Consider the following 21,525-nt stretch of genomic DNA (forward strand, 5'->3'; position numbering starts at 1 on the left):
GGTATTATTGTACACGTGTGGGTATTATTGTACACGTGTGAGTATTACTGTACACATGTGGGTATTATTGTACACGTGTGAGTATTACTGTACACGTGTGAGTATTACTGTACACGTGTGGGTATTATTGTACACGTGTGGGTATTATTGTACACGTGTGGGTATTACTGTACACGTGTGGGTATTACTGTACACGTGTGGGTATTACTGTACACGTGTGAGTATTACTGTACACGTGTGGGTATTATTGTACACGTGTGGGTATTATTGTACACGTGTGAGTATTACTGTACACGTGTGGGTATTATTGTACACGTGTGGGTATTATTGTACACGTGTGAGTATTACTGTACACATGTGGGTATTACTGTACACGTGTGAGTATTACTGTACACATGTGGGTATTATTGTACACGTGTGGGTATTAATGTACACAGTTCAGGACTTTACTCCAGTACCCTTCAGTTATAAAGCTTAACTGGTCCAACATATCTCAATTAATATTTGTTTATCTCTTCCCATCCTATATAAAGTCAATAGTCTACTAGTCTCCAAAATATTACTACAATATAGCCGACATATTTACCCTATATACCAGTGAATCATAAATACCCAATATGTCATATACAGTATACTAGATTTCCAGTGATGTATGCCATGAAAACCCAATTTGTCATATATAGTAAAAACAATTTTCAATATTTTCAAAACTTGTCAATCATAATCACTTCAGGCCAGTGTGTTGACGACCAGTAAAAGGACAACTTCCAAATTGTTTTAGGATTTCTAGATAAAGTTATGGAGATGAGTTTGATTGAGGCTTTGTGAGGCTGGTCACCAAATAGTGTATGTATGTATATATATATATATACATACATACATACATACATATATATATATATATATATATATATATATATATATATATATATATATATATATATATATATATATATATATATGCAAGTAAATCACTGTAGGTGCGCGTGATCTAGGTATATGCTGATAACCACAAGGAAAGAAGATAACACAAAGTTCCCAAGCGCTTTCGTGTAATTCACATCTTCAGGGGTGAGTACAGACTAAGGAGAAGTACAAAACAAGGTGTATATATACAGAGGAGGGTGAGATCAGGTCCACAATGTCAGGTATTAGGTAATGACCCTACTAATCTTTAAATAGCACCGCAACGGTCGGTAGTCAGGTCAGAGGGTAAGGTGACCCAACCTTCTCACCTGGTTACAAATCTTCTTAATTACAAAATTGTCCAGTTTGTACATGCCATTACTCAAATTCATGTTGAATGCTTCGGTATGTTTAATGAGACTAGATTCTATGATGTTCCTACTGTCAATTGAATTACATGGTAATATTGAGGAGGCATTATCCCAGTCAATGCAATGCTTGTTATCCCTCAAATGAACAAACAGAGCATTGGATTCCTGGCCTGTCCTAACACTATATTTATGTTGTTTAAGTCTAGTTACAAGATCTTTACCTGTCTGGCCTAAGTAAAACATATTACATTCCTTGCAAGGATCTTTATAAATGCAACCAATTGTGTTGTTGGGGGCGTTCTTGATTAACATTTGTTTAACAGTGCATGAGTTTTTAAATGCCACATTGACGTGTTCAGGAAGGAGATGCATTAGTATAATTTAATAGTATCATCACTAACCTAAACTAACCTAATCTACCCAATCCTAAGCTAACCTAACCTCAACTAAACTAACCTAACCTAACGCTGCCTTAAAATACACTAGTTTCCATTAAGTAATAACAATAGCAACAAACAGTTATCTCTCATTGACAAAAAGACGTCAGTTACAGCTTAAGGATTAACCGAGCGATTATCTCCAGTGAGCCTGACATAATATACACGAGTGTGTCTTTATATATGTATGTTTGTGTGTATGAATGTATGACTTCCTTTGTATGGATGCGAGTAATATTTTTGTTTACATATCATCGGCAGTCAGTTCAGATAGTGAAACTTCCATATAAGAACATAAGAAAATAAGGAGTCTGCAATAGGCCGGTTGGCCTGTGCATGGCAGCTCCTGTCGAGAGTTACAACCACTCTCTATCATCCATGAATCTATCTAGCCTCCTTTTGAAACTTTCCAGAGTTCCAGCACTTACTACAAAGTTGGTAAGCTTGTTCCACTCGTCCACCACCCTATTTGTGAACCAGTTTCTTCCTATCTCCCTCCTAAACCTATCCAACTTAAATCCGTTGCTCCGAGTCCTATCCTGCTCGGATATTATAAGAACTTTATCTATATCCCCTTTATTGATTCCTTTCACCCACTTAAATACCTCTATCATATCTCCCCGCACTCTTCGTCTTTCTAGGGAATGCAAGTTAAGTTTCTTTAACCTATCCTGATATGGAAGGTTTCTAAGTCCCGGAATCATTTTCGTCATTCTTCGCTGCACCGACTCTAGTGAATTTATATCCATTCTATAATAAGTGCACCAGAACTGAACCGCATAATCGAGGTGCGGCCTGACTAGCGCAAGATATAGTTGCAATAAGACCTCTGCACTCTTATTACTAACACTTCTAGATATAAAACTCAATACTCTGTTTGCCTTATTTCGAACATTAACGCACTGTTTTCTAGGCCGTAGGTCCGGGCTTACAAGTACCCCTAGGTCTCTTTCACAAGTCAACTTCTCTAGGTTGATGTTGTCAAGGCTGTATACACTGACAGTATTTGTTCTTCCAATATTAAGTACACTGCACTTGCTGGTATTGAATTTCATTTGCCATTTTTCAGACCACCCCTGAGGTTTGTTTAACGGACTTCTCTCTCCATATAATACGTTAGATGGAGGGTTTCACATCTAATGAACCCTCCATATAACGGAATTTCCTCTCCATATAGTCCGTTAAATAGAGGTTTTACTGTACACCCACACTAACCCCCCCCCTCCCACCCTCAGCCCCTGGACAGAGACCCTCCCCACGGGCGGGCTCAGTGGCGTCTGCGGGTAACGGCGACGGACGGACAGCTGGAGACGCACACCGACGTACGCGTCAACCTGAAGGACGTCAACGACAACGCCCCCTACTTCCCCTCCCACATTACCACCGCCACCGTGTCCGAGGATACGCCCAAAGGTACGTGTTCCAGAAGTGCGTGGTCCAGGAGTGCGTGATCCAGGAGTGCGTGGTCCAGGAGTGCGTGGTCCAGGAGTGCGTGGTCCAGGTGTACTGAACCACTGGAGCACTATACTGAACCACTGGAGCACTATACTGAACCACTGGAGCACTATACTGAACCACTGGAGCACTATATTGAACCCCAACAACTATTAGCCAGAAGCCTCCAGTGTGATCTCATCCAAGGGCCTATTTGATCTGGTCACTGAGTCCACGTTTTTTGTGTGTTTTGTTTTTTTACAAGAATTAGCCCACCCGGAAACGACCCACAACGGGGGGGGGAAGAACAGAAAAAATTGAAAATAGAGAACAAAAGGTTATATTGTGTTAATCTACACCACGTATCATCCTTCGAGTCCAAATATCATCCCTGTCCACATATTATCAGTTTCCACATATCCCTGAGTCCACATCCCCCTGTTTCCACATATCCCTGAGTCCACATATTATCACCCCCTGTTTCCACATATCCCTGAGTCCACATATTATCACCCCCTGTTTCCACATATCCCTGAGTCCACATATTATCACCCCCTGTTTCCACATATCCCTGAGTCCACATATTATCACCCCCTGTTTCCACATATCCCTGAGTCCACATATTATCACCCCCTGTTTCCACATATCCCTGAGTCCACATATTATCACCCCCTGTTTCCACATATCCCTGAGTCCACATATTATCACCCCCTGTTTCCACATATCCCTGAGTCCACATATTATCACCCCGAGTGCACATGTTATTATCCCGAGTCTACATATTATCACCACCTGAGTCCACACAGGTAAGAACGTGGATGCCATGTTAGTCGCAGATCATTGTAAACAGTGTTATTAGTCTATCAAAGTGAAGGACTATTCCAGCGTGAAGGAACTGTGGGCGGAGGTGAGTGACTGACTGAGGAGTTATTTGAGTGACCACTTAGACGTCCTCACCACTCATTACCAAGAACTATTCCAGCGTGAAGGAACTGTGGGCGGAGGTGAGTGACTGACTGAGGAGTTATTTGAGTGACCACTTAGACGTCCTCACCACTCATTACCTACAGGCGGACCTTCCCTCTCTGAATCCTGTTTGTCCTCAGCGTGTGTGTATAAGTCTTCACCCAAATGTCTCCGTGTTCTCTTTTGGTCCATCTTAGGCCGTTCATCTGACCACTTGTTATGTTAACAGTCATCTCGTGGCTGTATGTATGTATGTATGTCACTTTCTCTCCTTCCTCCGATCTTTCTCTTCCAGCTCGTTTCTGTCACTCAGGGTTTCATTTATATTCAGTTTTCTGTATCCAATTCATCGACCATCCCCCCGGACACGACCCAGCCATCTTTTCTGCAGTCTCTCAGTCTCTCTCATTATTGATGTTAGTTGAACCTGTCTTGGGTGTGTGTGGTCCTGTACCTTTTAAGTTTACTTAGTATTGTTATTATTTATTATTATTATTATTATTATTATTAAAACACTATTCCCTGATGAAGGCTTCTCTCCACAGCGAGTGACTGATGTCTGTTGTCCATCCTCGTCTATTTTATTAACCTTCAGTCTCATTAATGTTGACCAAAGCCTTCTTATCTTAATCAATCTTTGCTCCATTTGCATATCATAAGCCATTGTAAGGGAGTTTACCTGAACGTAGGCTGAGAAGACACGCCTCTCCTGATCTTGTGGTGGTTAGTAGGAGATTACCGGGTTTAATGTGCAGATTATACACTCCAGCTTAATGTACTTAAAGATTAACCACCCTAACGCTACCTTGGGAAGATGGGTTAGGTTAGGTTAGGTTTTGAGTATAGTGCACAGAGGTAATGGTGGCAGCAGTTGGCATCAATTCTAACCTGACGACGCCATTAATGTCTCAAATAAAAATAAACCTGAGTTTTCTAGCAGACATTTGGAGTTCGTAATTTATTTGTATTTTTTATTATTAATAATTTTTGGGGTGGTGCGGGTGTGGGTGGTGCGGGTGTGGGTGGTGCGGGTGTGGGTGGTGCGGTGGTGAATATTAGTGAACCTCTGCGACGGTATTCTTATTGAACCGTCTCTTTCATACCTTGTGGCTCGTGATGATACACCCGACTTTCATCTTCACCAACAATACTACCTAACAATTCTTCGTCTCCGACGCCTGGTTCCCAACAACAACTCTGGAAACTTCTCATCTGCTTTCTTCATTACTTCATTCAGGAAATTTATTTGTATTTTTTATTATTAATAATTTTTGGGGTGGTGCGGGTGTGGGTGGTGCGGGTGTGGGTGGTGCGGGTGTGGGTGGTGCGGTGGTGAATATTAGTGAACCTCTGCGACGGTATTCTTATTGAACCGTCTCTTTCATACCTTGTGGCTCGTGATGATACACCCGACTTTCATCTTCACCAACAATACTACCTAACAATTCTTCGTCTCCACGCTCCTGGTTCCCAACAACAACTCTGGAAACTTCTCATCTGCTTCTCTTTCATTACTTCATTCAGGAAATACAGCACACACACACACACACACACACTTTGCGGTGGTACCTGTGATATGTCAAGATTGGTAGCTCGTGTGTTGGTGTATAACACTGACACTGTTTCATCATCTATTTTCAATTTCTTTGTTTTATTTTTTTCGCCCCCCTCAGGCCCCGTTGTGGGTCGTTTGACCTGTGCCCGGGTGGGCTAATTCCCGTTAAAAAAATAAAAATAAAAATGAAATATATATATATATATATATATATATATATATATATATATATATATATATATATATATATATATATATATATATATATATATATATATATATATATATATATATATATGTTTAGGTTGTTTAGTTTAGTTTAGATTAAGTTAGGTTAAGTTAAGTTAAGTTAGATTAGGTTAAGTTATGTTAGGTTAGGTAAGGTAAAAATAGCGTTTGTGTGTTTAATCGTCAGGTGAAATAGGCTGGCTAATATTCATGTATCTCAACAATGTTTAAAATTTACTGATGATATTATAAAAAACTTACGATTTAAACTTCAGGTTCAGGAGGAAATATTTTTTTTCGGGTTTTTGTGGTAATGATTTAATGATTATGCATGACTCAAAAAATACTGAAAATCTAAAATGGATAAAAAAAAATTGTTGGCGAAATTGTCGGAAGTTATTGTGAAAATTACACAAGTACTGGAGACTTGTTTTATGTTTTTTATTGGTTGATTAAATGGTTTTATTTTGGTTGTGTTTTAAAGAATTTCATCACAGGTTTGTTTATATATTTGCTCCGATTACTCCCCCTCTCACTATCACTACTCCCTCTCCCTCACACCATCTTCCTCTAACTCTCACTATCTCCCTCTGCCATTTCATTACCAGGGAGGTTATCGACATCATATCCCCTCCCGCCCATCATTTTTCTCCCTCTCCCTCACCATTATGTAAATTCTGGGTAGACTGCCTCGTGTGGCCTCTGTCTGCCTGGGTGTTGGACCAGGTAGGTACTGTGGCCCTCGACCTCTATGCCTTATGGCCTTCGACTCTACTAAGTCAGTTTCTACAGTAAATTATACGTCGACTACTATTATTATTATGGGAATTGACCTGACCTGGCTTTAATTGTCTTCGTTTAGAGTCAATAGGTAAATGTGTATCACTTAATGAATGACGCGTCACCAGGTACTGTGGTGGCCCATATGGTGGCCACTGACCACGACGACCCTGACGAGGGCCACAACGCCCGGCTGGTGTACTCGCTGGAGAAGAATGTGATCGACGAGTCCTCCGGCAGCGCCATCTTCAACATAGACAGTGAACTGGGCGTCATCACCACCGCTCTCTGCTGCCTCGACCGTGAGAAGACCCAGCAGTATGCCATCCAGGTGGTGGCTACAGACGGTGGTGGCCTCAAGGGTGAGTGTACTGTACCGGGTGGGTGTACCGTTATACTGTACCAGAGGATGAGTACAAGGGTGAGTATACCGTAGTGAAGTGTACCACTGTGTATAACACGTAGTTTTACGAGTGAGTACCACGACTTGCTCAGGAACTGGGGTACGATAAAGGGTTGTTCTCGTTAACACCGTATATGACAATCAGGTAACAGCAACAAAAACAACACAACAACAATAACAACAACACAACAACAATAACAACACCACAACAACAACAACAACAACACAATAACAATAACACAACAACAATAACAACACAACAACAATAACAACAACACAACAACAATAACAACAACACAACAACAATAACAACACCACAACAACAACAATAACAAGGCACAACAACCAAGCTTAACGACACAACAACAATGGCAACGGCACGCAGCGCAATAACAACAGCACAACAGCAACAATAACAACACCACAGCAACAACAATAACAAAGACACAACAACAATAACAACAGCTGTAACATTGGCGCAACAACAACCGTATGTACAACAACAATAACAACAGCGCAACAAGCAACAACACAACAGCAACAGCAACAACACAACAGCAATAACAACAACGCAACAACAATATGACAACACAACCAACAGCAACAACACAGCAACAGCAACAACAACACAACAACAATAACAACAGCACAACAACAACAACACAACAACAACAACAACAACACAACAACAATAACCTAGCAACACAACAACAATAGCAACAACACCCAACAGCAACAAAAACAACACAACAACAATAACAACAACACAACAACAATAACAACACCACAACAACAACAACAACAACACAATAACAATAACACAACAACAATAACAACACAACAACAATAACAACAACACAACAACAATAACAACAACACAACAACAATAACAACACCACAACAACAACAATAACAAGGCACAACAACCATGCACCATGTGTGTCAAGTGTCACTTGTTGACCTCTCAGGTACAGGGACGGTGGTGGTGGATGGAGTGTCATGTGTGTCAGGAGTGTTACGTATGTCAAGTGTGTCAGGTATGTCAGGAGTGTCATGAGTGTCATGTGTCTCAGGAGTGTTACGTATGTCAAGTGTGTCAGGTATGTCAGGAGTGTCATGTGTGTCAAGTGTATCAGGTGTCGCCCCTTGGCTCCCCCAGGTACAGGGACGGTGGTGGTGGAGGTGCAGGACGTGAACGACGTGCCGCCGAGGTTCTCACGCCCCGAGTGGACGCTGGACGTGTCCGAGAGCCTCACCCCCGACCACGTCCTGGCCACCCTCACCGTCGTCGACCAAGACGTGTCCAACAACTTCTCCTACAGGGTCAGTACCTCCCTCCCCACACCCACTCCTACAGGGTCAGTACCTCCCCCCACACCCACTCCTACAGGGTCAGTACCTCCCTCCCCACACCCCTCCTAGGGTCAGTGCCTCCCCCCCCCTCTACAGGGTCGTGCCTCCCCCCCACCCCCTCCCAGGGGTCAGTGCCTCCCCACCCATTCCTACAGGTCAGTACCTCCCACCACTCCTACAGGGGTCCCTCCTCCCCACCCCACTCCTACAGGGTCGTGCCTCCCTCCCACCCCCTCCTGGTCAGTACCTCCCCCACACCCATTCCTACAGGGTCGTGCCTCCTCCCCACCACTCCTACAGGGTCAGTACCTCTCCCACCCACTCTACAGGTCAGTACCTCCCCACCCCACTCTACAGGGTCATTCTCCCCACCCCTCCCTACAGGGTCATGCCTCCCTCCCCACCCCTCCTACAGGGTCCATGCCTCCCACCCCACTCCTGGGGTCAGTACCTCCCACCCCTCCCTGGGGTCAGTGCCTCCTCCCCACCCCTCCTACAGGTCAGTGCCTCTCCACCCACTCCTACAGGGTCAGTGCCTCTCCACCCACTCTACAGGGTCAGTGCCTCTCCACCACCCACTCCTGGGGTTGGCCTCCCACCCCACTCCTACAGGGTCAGTACCTCTCCCACCCCACCTCCTACAGGTCAGTGCCTCTCCCACCCCACTCCTACAGGTCAGTGCCTCTCCCACACCCCACTCCTACAGGTCAGTACCTCCTCTCCCACACCCACCCTGGGGTCAGTACCTCTCCACCCACTCCTACAAGGTCAGTGCCTCACCCCACCTCCTGAGGTCAGTGCCTCTCCACACCCTCCCCACAGGGTCAGTGCCTCCTCTCCACCCTCCCCTGGGGTGGTCCTCTCCCACCCCTCCCAAGGGTCAGTGCCTCACCCCTCCTACAGGGTCAGTGCCTCTCCCACCCCACTCCTGGGGTCAGTGCCTCTCCCACACCCCACTCTAGGTCAGTGCCTCTCCCACCCCACTCCTGGTCCAGTACCTCCCACCCACTCTACAGGGTGTGCCTCCTCTCCCCCCCACTCCTACAGGGTCAGTGCCTCTCCCACACCCACTCCTACAGGGTCAGTGCCTCTCCCACCCCACTCCTACAGGGTCAGTACCTCTCCCACCCTCCCCTACAGGGTCAGTACCTCTCCCACACCCCTCCTACAGGTCAGTGCCTCTCCCACCCCTCCCTAAGGTCGTGCCTCTCCACACCCCTCCCTACAGGTCAGTACCTCTCCCACACCCACTCCTACAGGTTGTACCTCTCCACCCCACTCCTACAAGGTCAGTGCCTCTCCCACACACCCCTCCCTGCACAGTTAGCCTCTCCCCCACTCCTACAAGGTCAGTACCTCCACCCACCATAATTTAACGGTGATAATAATAATAATAATAATAATAATAATAATAATAATAATAATAATAATAATAATAATGAAACATGTTATGACACTTACTGTACATTATAGTTAAGAGAGTTCGTCTATCACCACACACACACACACACACACACCACACACACACACACACACACACACACACACACACACACACACACACACACACACACACACACACACACACACACACACACACACACACACACACACACACACAAGATTATTCTCTCCCTTCTCTCCCATATCAAGCGCTCAACACACTGACCCTTTCGACTCTCACTGACCATCACCACGGCCTCATCTGCAAATTTGTTAGGCTTCTACACCATCGACACCGCCCTACCTGAGATCCCTGTCCGAGAATTGCTGTTCGACACCACAACCGCATCCAGCCCATACGTGCACGAACTGATCCTATAAGAACAGCCCAGTCCCAACCATTAAAATTATCAATAACATGTAATACATCAATTATTCACTCCCAGTAAACACTGCTCCCCACATCACTATGTTGAAATGAACTGTAGTTTGAGCTGATCCCCATCTAAGTTACTATATGTATTTGTGTCACTTATGTCACTTGTATAATTTTTGTAATTCGTAACCATTCCCCAAATATGTAACTGTATATTTTCAGCCTTCTGGCTGTAAGCTCTTTCAATAAACCGTTAATTATTATTATTATTATTACACAGTATTTACCATTAATAATCTGAGTCATCCCCTATAGGTAGTGCCAGGTAGTGGTCGTGGTTGGCAGATGTTCCGTGTGAAGGGTCGACGTCTAGGTACTCTGGGGTGACCTGCGGGCGGTGACTCCCCTGGACTACGAGGCCGAGCCACCGACAGGGGTTCCGCTTTAGGGTCCAGGTGACAGACTTGGTAGGTGTTGATGTGTCTGTCTGTTAATGTGGCTGTAAATAAGTGCTTGTGTATTATAATAAGTGTTTGTGTATGATAATAAGTGTTTGTGTATGATAATAAGTGTTTGTGTATGATAAGTGTTTATGTATGATAACAAGTGTTTGTGTATGATAATAAGTGTTTGTGTATGATAAGTGTTTATGTATAATAAGTGTTTATGTATAATAATAAGTGTTTGTGTATTATAATAAGTGTGTATAATTAAGTGTTTGTGTATGATAATAAGTGTTTGTGTATGATAATAAAGTGTTTGTGTATGATAATAAGTGTTTGTGTGTGATAAGTGTTTGTGTATGATAATAAGTGTTTATGTATGATAATAAGTGTCTGTGTATTATAATAAGTGTGTATGATAATAAGTGTTGTGTATGATAATAAGTGTTTATGCATAATAATAAGTGTTTGTGTATTATGATAAAGTGTTTGTGGATGATAATAAGTTTTGTTATTATAATAAGTGTTTGTGTATGATAATAAGTGTTTATGTATGATAATAAGTGTTTATGTATTATAATAAGTGTTTGTGTATGCTAATAAGTGTTTATGTATTATAATAAGTGTTTATGTATTATAATAAGTGTTTATGTATTATAATAAGTGTTTGTGTATGATAATTAGTGTTTGTGTGTGATAATAAGTGTTTATGCATTATAATAAGTGTTTATGCATTATAATAAGTGTTATGTATGATAATAAGTGTTTATGTATTATAATAAATGTTTATATTATTATAATAAGTGTTTATGTATTATAATAAGTGTTTGTGTATGATAAGTGTTTGTGTGTGATAATAAGTGTTTATGCATTATAATAAGTGTTTATGCATTATAATAAGTGTTTATGTATGATAATAAGTGTTTATGTTATAATAAGTGTTTATGTATTATAATAAGTGTTTATGTATTATAAGTGTTTGTGTATGATAATTAGTGTTTTGTATGATAATAAGTGTTTATGCATTATAATAAGTGTTTATACATTATAATAAGTGTTTGTATTATGCTAATAAGTGTTTATGTATTATAATAAGTGTTTATGTATTATAATAAGTGTTTTATGTATTATAATAAGTGTTTGTGTATGATAATTAGTGTTTGTGTGTGATAATAAAGTGTTTATGTATGATAATAAGTGTTTATGCATTATAATAAGTGTTTATTGCATTATAATAAGTGTTTATGCATTATAATAAGTGTTTATGTATATGATAATAAGTGTTTATGTATTATAATAAGTGTTTATGTATTATAATAAGTGTTTATGTTATAATAAGTGTTTGTGTATGATAATTAGTGTTTGTGTGTGATAATAAGTGTTTATGTATGATAATAAGTGTTTATGCATTATAATAAGTGTTTGTGTATGATAATTAGTGTTTGTGTGTGATAATTAGTGTTTATGTATGATAATAAGTGTTTATGCATTATAATAAGTGTTTATGCATTATAATAAGTGTTTATGTATGATAATAAGTGTTTATGTATTATAATAAGTGTTTGTGTATGCTAATAAGTGTTTGTGTATGATAATAAGTGTTTGTGTGTGATAATAAGTGTTTATGTATGATAATAAGTGTTTGTGTATGATAATTAGTGTTTTGTGTGTGATATAAAGTGTTTATGTATTATAATAAGTGTTTGTGTATGATAATTAGTAGTTTGTGTGTGATATAAGTGTTTGCATTATAATAAGTGTTTATGCATTATAATAAGTGTTTATATTATAATAAGTGTTATGTATTATAATAAGTGTTTTGTGTATGATAATTAGTGTTTCTGTGTGATAATAAGTGTTTATGCATTATAATAAGTGTTTATGCATTATAATAAGTGTTTATGTATTATAATAAGTGTTTGTGTATGATAATTAGTGTTTGTGTATGATAATTAGTGTTTATGTATGATAATAAGTGTTTATGTATTATAATAAGTGTTTATGTATTATAATAAGTGTTTGTGTATGATAATAAGTGTTTGTGTATGATAATAAGAGTTGATGTATTTTAATAAGTGTTTGTGGATGATAATAAGTGTTTGTGTATGATAATAAGTGTTTGTGTATGATAATTAGTGTTTGTGTATGATAATAAGTGTTTGTGTATGATAATAAGTGTTTATGTATTATAATTAGTGTTTGTGTATGATAATAAGTGTTTATGTATTATAATAAGTGTTTATGTATTATAATAAGTGTTTGTGGATGATAATTCGTGTTTGTGTATGATAATAAGTGTTTATGTATTATAATAAGTGTTTATGTATTATAATTAGTGTTTGTGTATGATAATAAGTGTTTATGTATTATAATAAGTGTTTGTGGATGATAATAAGTGTTTGTGTATTATAATACGTGTTTGTGTATGATAATTAGTGTTTGTGTATGATAATAAGTGTTTATGTATTATAATAAGTGTTTATGTATTATAATAAGTGTTTATGTATTATAATAAGTGTTTGTGTATGATAATAAGTGTTTATGTATTATAATAAGTGTTTATGTATTATAATAAGTGTTTGTGGATGATAATAAGTGTTTGTGTATGATAATAAGTGTTTGTGTATGATAATTAGTGTTTGTGTATGTATTGGCTAGTGTTTGTGTATGATAAGTGTTTATGTATAATAAGTGTTTATGTATAATAATAAGTGTTTGTGTATTATAATAAGTGTGTATGATAATAAGTGTTTGTGTATGATAATAAGTGTTTGTGTGTGATAATAAGTGTTTGTGTATGATAATAAGTGTTTATGTATGAAGTGTTTATGCATAATAATAAGTGTTTGTGTATTATAATACAGTGTTTGTGGATGATAATAAGTTTTATGTATTATAATAAGTGTTTATGTATGATAATAAGCGCGCTTGCGTATGATAATAAGTGTTTGTGTATTATAATAAGTGTTTATGTATTATAATAAGTGTTTATGTATGATAATAAGTGTTTGTGTATGATAATAAGTGTTTGTGTATGATAAGTGTTTGTGTATGATAATAAGTGTTTGTGTATTATAATAAGTGTTTATGTATTATAATAAGTGTTTGTGTATTATAATAAGTGTTATGTATTAAAATAAGTGTTTGTGTATGATAATAAGTGTTTGTGTATGATAATTAGTGTTGTGTATTATAATAAGTTTTTGTGGATGATAATAAGTGTTTATGTATGATAATAAGTGTTTGTGTATGATAATTAGTGTTTGTGTATGATAATAAGTGTTTATGTATTATAATAAGTGTTTGTGTATGATAATAAGTGTTTATGTATGATAATAAGTGTTTATGTATTATAATAAGTGTTTGTGTATGATAATAAGTGTTTGTGGATGATAATATGTGTTTATGTATGATAATAAGTGTTTATGTATGATAATAAGTGTTTGTGTATGATAATAAGTGTTTATGTATTATAATAAGTGTTTATGTATTATAATAAGTGTTTGTGGATGATAATAAGTGTTTGTGTATGATAATAAGTGTTTGTGTATGATAATAAGTGTTTTTGTATTATAATAAGTGTTTGTGTATGATAATAAGTATTTATGTATGATAATAAGTGTTTGTGTATGATAATAAGTGTTTATGTATGATAATAAGTGTTTATGTATTATAATAAGTGTTTATGTATTATAATAAGTGTTTGTGGATGATAATAAGTGTTTGTGTATGATAATAAGTGTTTATGTATTATAATAAGTGTTTGTGTATGATAATAAGTGTTTATGTATTATAATAAGTGTTTTTGTATGATAATAAGTGTTTATGAATCTTATTTTCCTTTCTCATTTTTGTCACTAATAGTTTGGCCTTGCCTTTACTATTACTGAAATCATTCTTATATAATTGTGAACTGTGATCTATGGCGTCTGTGAACCTTAGTATGTGTTAAGTTTTATACATGTGTAAGAATTTGTTGAGGTTTATGTTATGTTTTATGAGGACCGTAAATATGTTGTATAATGTAAACCTTCAACTTTTAATATAATCATCTATATTTATCAAATGTAAACAGCCCATCATCACTACTACCACCACCACTCCTTCATCACCACCACCACTCCTTCATCACCACCACCACCACTCCTTCATCACCACCACCACCACTCCTTCATCACCACCACCACCACCACTCCTTCATCACCACCACCACCACTCCTTCATCATCACCACCACCACCACCATTCCATCACCACTACTAACTTGTCCACGCCCCTTCTCTCGTGCAGGGGGAGGAGGGCTGGAATGACAAGTACCACGTGGACGGCGCCTGGATCAATCTCCGCCTGGTGGACGACAATGACAACACTCCCGTCTACGAGAACGACCATGCCAACATCACCCTTCCTGAAGACACGCCAACCTGCACCCTCCTGACCACCTTCACCGCCAGTGACCGTGATGGGGTGAGTACTGCTGTTCCTCCTTCTTCAGGTGAGTCTTACTTCTTCAGGCGAGTCTTACTTCTTCAGGCGAGTCTTACTTCTTCAGGCGAGTCTCTTTAGGTGACTTAGGTACCAGTGATGACCGGTGATTGTGTGGTAGTTTGGTTTCGAAGTGGTGATTGTCAGCGATTGTTATCTTCACCATCACTACTACAGCTTGTCATCATAACTCATTAATCACTCGCTATCACCACTCTCCACCACCAATCACCATTATCACCACCACCAACAATCGTCACCATCAGCAATCACCACCACCATTCACCGCAAACCCCCCCCCCCTCCCCCAGGGTGGACAGACCCGCGTGCGGTACAAGATAGCGGAGAACAGCGACCCGGCGCGGCAATTTGGGGTGGACAAGTCGGGTGCGGTGTGGCTGGTGGGCGGCCTCGACAGGGAAACGGAAGCCGCCCACCGTGTGCAAGTATGGGCGGTGGACAATGGCGTGCCATCCAGGACTGCTACTGCCACCCTCAACGTAAGTACTTTTTGACTGTATGTATGTATGTCAGTGGAAGTGTTAGATAATGAGGTACAGTACAGTACAGTACAGTACACGGCAGCTTGACGTGTTTCATTAATGAAAGTAAAGGGCGGCCATCTAGTTCCTCTTAATTGTAGCCGCTGCTTACACTACAGAGAATGTATCCACTGATTAAAACCCTCCTTTCTTTGTTCCTTAATACTTTCTGCCTCTCTACCCCCACAGCTGTCAATGCTTCCCTCCTTTCTGCTCCCACAGCTGCCAGTAATTCCCTCCTTTCTGCTCCCACAGCTGTCAATACTTCCCTCCTTTCTGCTCCCACAGCTGTCAATGCTTCCCTCCTTTCTGGTCCCACAGCTGTCAATACTTCCCTCCTTTCTGCTCCCACAGCTGTCAATACTTTCTACCTTTCTGCTCCCCCAGCTGTCAATACTTCCCTTCTTTCTGCTCCCACAGCTGTCAATACTTCCCTCCTTTCTGCTCCCACAGCTGTCAATACTTCTCTCCTTTCTGCCCCCACAGCTGTCAATGCTTTCTACCTTTCTGCTCCCACAGCTGTCAATGCTTCCCTCCTTTCTGCTCCCACAGCTGTCAAAGCTTCCCTCCTTTCTGGTCCCACAGCTGTCAATACTTCCCTCCTTTCTGCTCCCACAGCTGTAAATACTTTCTACCTTTCTGCTCCCACAGCTGTCGGGTCATTTCCTCTTCTTTCTGCTCCCACAGCTGTCGTAATATTTCCTCCTTTTCTGCTCCCACAGCTGTCAATACTTTCTCCTTTCGCCACCACCACAGCTGTCAATGCTTCCCTCCTTTCTGGTCCCACAGCTGTCAATACTCTTTCTGCCCCCCCATAGCTGTCAATGCTTTTCACCTTTCTGCTCCCACAGTTGTCATTACTTCCCTCCTTTCTGGTCCCATTAACTGTCAATACTTTCCTCCTTTCTGCCCCCCACAGCTGCTTCTCCCTCCTTTGGTCCCACAACTGTCAATACTTCCTCCTTTCTGCTCCCACAGCTGTCAATACTTCCCTCCTTTCTGCCCCCCCCACAACTGTCGGCTTGCCTCCCTCCTTTCTGCCCCCCACAGCTGTCATTTCCTCCTTTCTGCTCCCACAACTGTCAATACTTCCTCCCTTTCTGCCCCCCCCACAACCGTCATCAATACTTCCCTCCTTTCTGCCCCCACAGCTGTCAATACTTCCCTCCTTTCTGCCCCCACAGCTGTCAATACTTCCCTCCTTTCTGCCCCCACAGCTGTCAATACTTCCCTCCTTTCTGCCCCCACAGTTGTCAATACTTCCCTCCTTTCTGCCCCACAAATCATCCCTCTTTCTAGCTGTCAATGCTTCCCTCTTTCTGCCCCAGCTGTCAATACTTCCCTCCCTTCCCCACAACTGTCATGCTCCCTCCTTTCCCTGCTCCCTCCTTTCTCCTTCATTCATATACTTCCTCCCTTTCTGCCCCACAGCTGTCAATACTTCCTCTTCTTGCCCCCCAGACTGTCATACTTCCCTCTTTCTGCCCCCCACAGCTGTCAATACTTCCTCCTTTCTGCCCCCAATGTCCCCCTCCTTTCTGCGTGTCATGCTTCTCCTTTCACCTTTACAGCTGTCAATACTTCCTCCTTTCTCTTCCCCTGACTGTCAATACTTCCTCCTTTCTGCCCCAGCTGTCAATGCTTCCCTCCTTTCTGCCCCCACAGCTGTCAATACTTCCTCCTTTCTGCCCCCACAGCTGTCAATGCTTCCTCCTTTCTGCCCCCAGCTGTCAATACTTCCCTCCTTTCTGCCCCCACATCATCCTTCCTCCCTTTCTGCCCCACAGCTGTCAATACTTCCTCCTTTCTGCCCCAGCTGTCAATGCTTCCCTCCTTTCTGCCCCCACAGCTGTCAATGCTTCCCTCCTTTCTGCCCACAGCTGTCAATACTTCCCTCCTTTCTTACACTGTCATGCCTCCTTTCCTTACAGCTGTCAATACTTCCTCCTTTCTGCCCCCACAGCTGTCAATCTTCCTCCTTTCTGCCCCACAGCTGTCATACTTCCCTCCTTTCTGCCCCCAGACTGTCCAATGCTTCCCTCCTTTCTGCCCCCTGTCAATACTTCCCTCCTTTCTGCCCCCACAGCTGTCAATACTTCCCTCCTTTCTGCCACACAGGTCAATACCCCCTTTCTGCCCCCAGACTGTCAATACTTCCCCTTTCTCACTTAGCTGTCAATACTTCCCTCCTTTCTTCCCCCACAGCTGTCATGCTTCCCTCCTTTCTGCCCAGCTGTCAATACTTCCCTCCTTTCTGCCCCCACTTCATCCCTCTCCACAGCTGTCAATACTTCCTCCTTTCTTAACAGCAATGTCAATACTTCCTCCTTTCTGCCCCAGACATCAATCTTCCTCCTTTCTGCCCAGCTGTCATGCTTCCCTCCTTTCCTGCCCTCACAGCTGTCATACTTCCCTCCTTTCTGCCCCCACAGCTGTCAATACTTCCTCCTTTCTGCCCCCAGCTGTAATAGCACTCCTGCCCCCACACTGTCAATACTTCCCTCCTTTCTGCCCCACAGCTGTCAATACTTCCCTCCTTTCTTCAATTTGTCAATACTTCCCTCCTTTCTGCCCAGCTGTCCTCGATAAGTTCAAGGCAGCCATAGATCGTATTAGGGTGTGTGGGACTAAGGGAGGATCTATCATATGCGGTGTCACCTGCCTAGAAGGAGTTCGGCGGTGAATGATTGTCAAGGGCAGTTGGTGTTAACGCGACCGTCTTGACAGGCCGCAGGTCAATATCGGTCCCCATTCATTGACAACTGGGACAGCCTTTCTATGGCAGAGGACCTTTGCTCTTAGGGATAGAGGTCACACCTGTCTGGGGATGGGTAGCAACCCTGGCTGGGGCTCTGGGGCAGTTCAAGATATCGAAGTCTTTAAACTGCTAGAACATAGGGGCACGGTGGAGGACTGCAGTGGGGCAGTGGGCATGGGCGAAGATTGCAGAGCAGTGTTAGAATGATGACAAAACTAAATTGGAGCAGGGAGTGTTAAACTAAACGCGGTAAGGGGACTTTCAGAGCGACTAGCAAATGTATACTACGCGAACAGTAGAAGTGTAAGAAACAAAATGGATGATATTAGGACGCTTGATATGTACCCGGAAAATCGATGTAATAGCATTCACTGAAGCCTGGATCGCCTGAACACAAGTGAATTACCAGTCGAATACCAAATTGCGGGTTACCAAACTGTTTCCATACCGATAGGCAGACCAGGAAAGAGGCGGTAGCAATCTATGAGATAATCTGAAGTGTGAAATAAATAAGGAAAATAAAAGCAGGAGGGGCAGAAACAATTTGGATGGGGTGGCGACGGTCGGGAAAAATTAATCACAGGGTAATATATAGACCCCCAATCTTGATGCGTCAATGACGACTTATCTGGGGATGGCTCTGTAGGGGCTTCCATACACAACAAAGTCTGTATAGTGGGCGACTTTAACCTTTGGCCAAATAGATTGGACTGTCCTTGCAGGCAACTCAGAATCAGGATTTTTCTCGAGACGATCAGGACTGTTTCTAGGGTAACATATAACTGAACCCCTGCAGGTTAATAATATACTGGTTTAGTTCTGTCGAACAGAAAACCTCGTGTAACTCGAGGTAGGAACGAACTTGCAAACAGCGATCACAAAGAAATTCGATTCCAGTTAGATTTTCAGAATGGGCGTGAAGGAAGAATTCACTAAAGTACCGAATTTCCAGAAGGGGCAAACTGACGGTTTAAAGAGGCGGCTCAGAAAGTGTCACGCGTGACGTGAACCTGACAGATGACCGCCGACCTGATAACGAGATCTGAGATTGCAGGGTTCGACAATTTTAAATAGTGAGTTACTTGTGCAAAGGCAGAACATACCATACCAAAAAACTCAGATTAGACAACAATGACCTAAATGGATAAATAATTGGCGAAACATAAATTGGCCAAAGAAGGCTATAGGTAGAAGGATAAATCGTGGCGAAATTCGCCTCCGGGACTATTATAGGGTGTTGGCGGTAGGTTGAAACAGGGCATGGAAAGCAAGAATAATAGGGCAGGATAGCAGAGAAGAACAAACACAAAGAGATTCACCGACATCAAACTAAAAACAGAAAAAATTAGACCAATACGGTCAGACTCATGAACTCACTGATATGACGAATGAACTAATAATTTGAATCGTATTTTTCAGCAGTTTTTCACCACCGAAAATTTAAACGCATGATGCCCGAGGGCACCGACTCTGTTCAGAAATAGTGAAGAAAACAAATTAAATTGAGAGATAGTGGTGACTAGTAACGATGTTGGTAAGCAAATAAGAACAAACTAAAGCCTAATAAGTCACCTGGTCCGATGAGGATATTTGAGTATTAAGATATGGGAAGAGCTTAGTATGCCCATAGCAAAGGATTGTTTAACATGTCGCCCAAACAGATTGTAGTGCAGAATCCTGGAGGATGGCAGATATGTCTACCGATTTTTTTCAGAGATAGTCACTGTCCTCTAACTACCGCCCAATCAGTCATCTCAATAGTAGGCAAATTACTGGGTAATCATTCAAACTCTGTTGATCACCTGGGCTTGCCGATTGATCAACGATTTCTAGCATGGCTTCTGAAGCGTTTCTTGCTAACAATCTATTAACATTCTTTTCATCAGTTTTCAGATCGGTGGACGAGAGCTGCAATTGTGATGTGGTATATCTCGACTTTAGCAAACTTCGACAGGGTCTACAGACTAATTAGAAGGTAAGCTCATGGCATCAAGGTGACATCCTTAAATGGATGAGAGGCGTGGTTGGGACGAAACGGCGGTAGCGGCTTTAAGTCCCATTGGAGCAACGTCTGGTGGGTTCCCCAAGGCTCAGTGCCGGACCATTATTGTTTATTATATGCATAGCGACGCAGATATCGCTTTATAGACGGCAACATAAGTAAATTTGCTGATGACGCACTAAAAATGGGACGATTTATCAAATCTGGCAGGCTACGGCAAAAACTACAGGAATCCTAAACCATTTCCAATGGTCTGAAAAATGGCAGATAAATTCAGTAATGGGCAAATGTAAAGTGCTCAGTATGGGAGATGTAAACAGAAACCCAATACCAGATGAACAACGATGCCATAATCCGACTGCGAGAATTTAGGAGTAATGATAAGTAGGAACCTTAAGCCAAATAAACAATGTGTTTTGCTTTCCGTAACAAAACTATCCGTGCCAGGTTCGCCTGAGAGTGTTGGAATTTTTTTGGGCTTCAGGAGTCATCTACTTGTATCTTGCCTTGTGAGACCACACACCTGGATTACGCCAGTTCAGTTCTGGTACCGTATTACCAAGAATGGATGTAGAATGTGAAAAATTCAGAGAATGACAAAGATAATCCCGGGCATTAGGAACCTTGATGTGAGAGACGGTTAAGCATCTGTTGCACTCCTCGGGGCACGTGAGGCGAGGGCAAACCTGATGGGGTGTATAAGTGGAAGGCAGAGATAAAACCGAGGGAGACATTACAAAGGTACTCGATGTATCCAGCAAGGCGAACTCGTAACAATGGTTTTTGATTGTAAATTTAATTTGCAAAGGCGTGAAATAAATTAGCTTACTGGTTTTGAAACGCAGGTAATGAATGAATAGAACAAAGTTACCGTATCATCGTGCTCGAAATACGCTGAATTGCTTCAAGCATAGGTTGTGGATGTACATATATGAACAACCAAAGGGTTTGTGAGTGTAAGCAAGATTTGCCCAGTATTATGGGCCAATAGGCCCTGCAGCCATTATCATTTCTTAGCTTATGTTCTTAATACTTCCTCCTTTC

At 41.4% G+C, this 21,525-nt stretch overlaps 1 protein-coding gene across 1 annotated transcript in view; it reads left to right on the forward strand.

Annotated features, from left to right (window-relative positions):
* Nucleotides 1-10,678, forward strand: part of LOC121860383 (putative neural-cadherin 2) — a 30,058-nt gene extending 19,380 nt beyond the window's left edge. The window contains exons 5-8 of the mRNA XM_042357501.1: nucleotides 2,950-3,127; nucleotides 6,806-7,039; nucleotides 8,240-8,403; nucleotides 10,568-10,678. Coding sequence (XP_042213435.1) covers nucleotides 2,950-3,127; nucleotides 6,806-7,039; nucleotides 8,240-8,403; nucleotides 10,568-10,639 — 648 coding nt within the window. The 3' untranslated portion in view covers nucleotides 10,640-10,678. The remainder of the gene's footprint in view (nucleotides 1-2,949; nucleotides 3,128-6,805; nucleotides 7,040-8,239; nucleotides 8,404-10,567) is intronic.
* The last annotated feature ends 10,847 nt before the right edge of the window (nucleotides 10,679-21,525 follow it).

This window comes from Homarus americanus, unplaced genomic scaffold (assembly GCF_018991925.1).
Source record: "Homarus americanus isolate GMGI-L3 unplaced genomic scaffold, GMGI_Hamer_2.0 scaffold8484, whole genome shotgun sequence".
NCBI lineage: Eukaryota > Metazoa > Arthropoda > Malacostraca > Decapoda > Nephropidae > Homarus > Homarus americanus.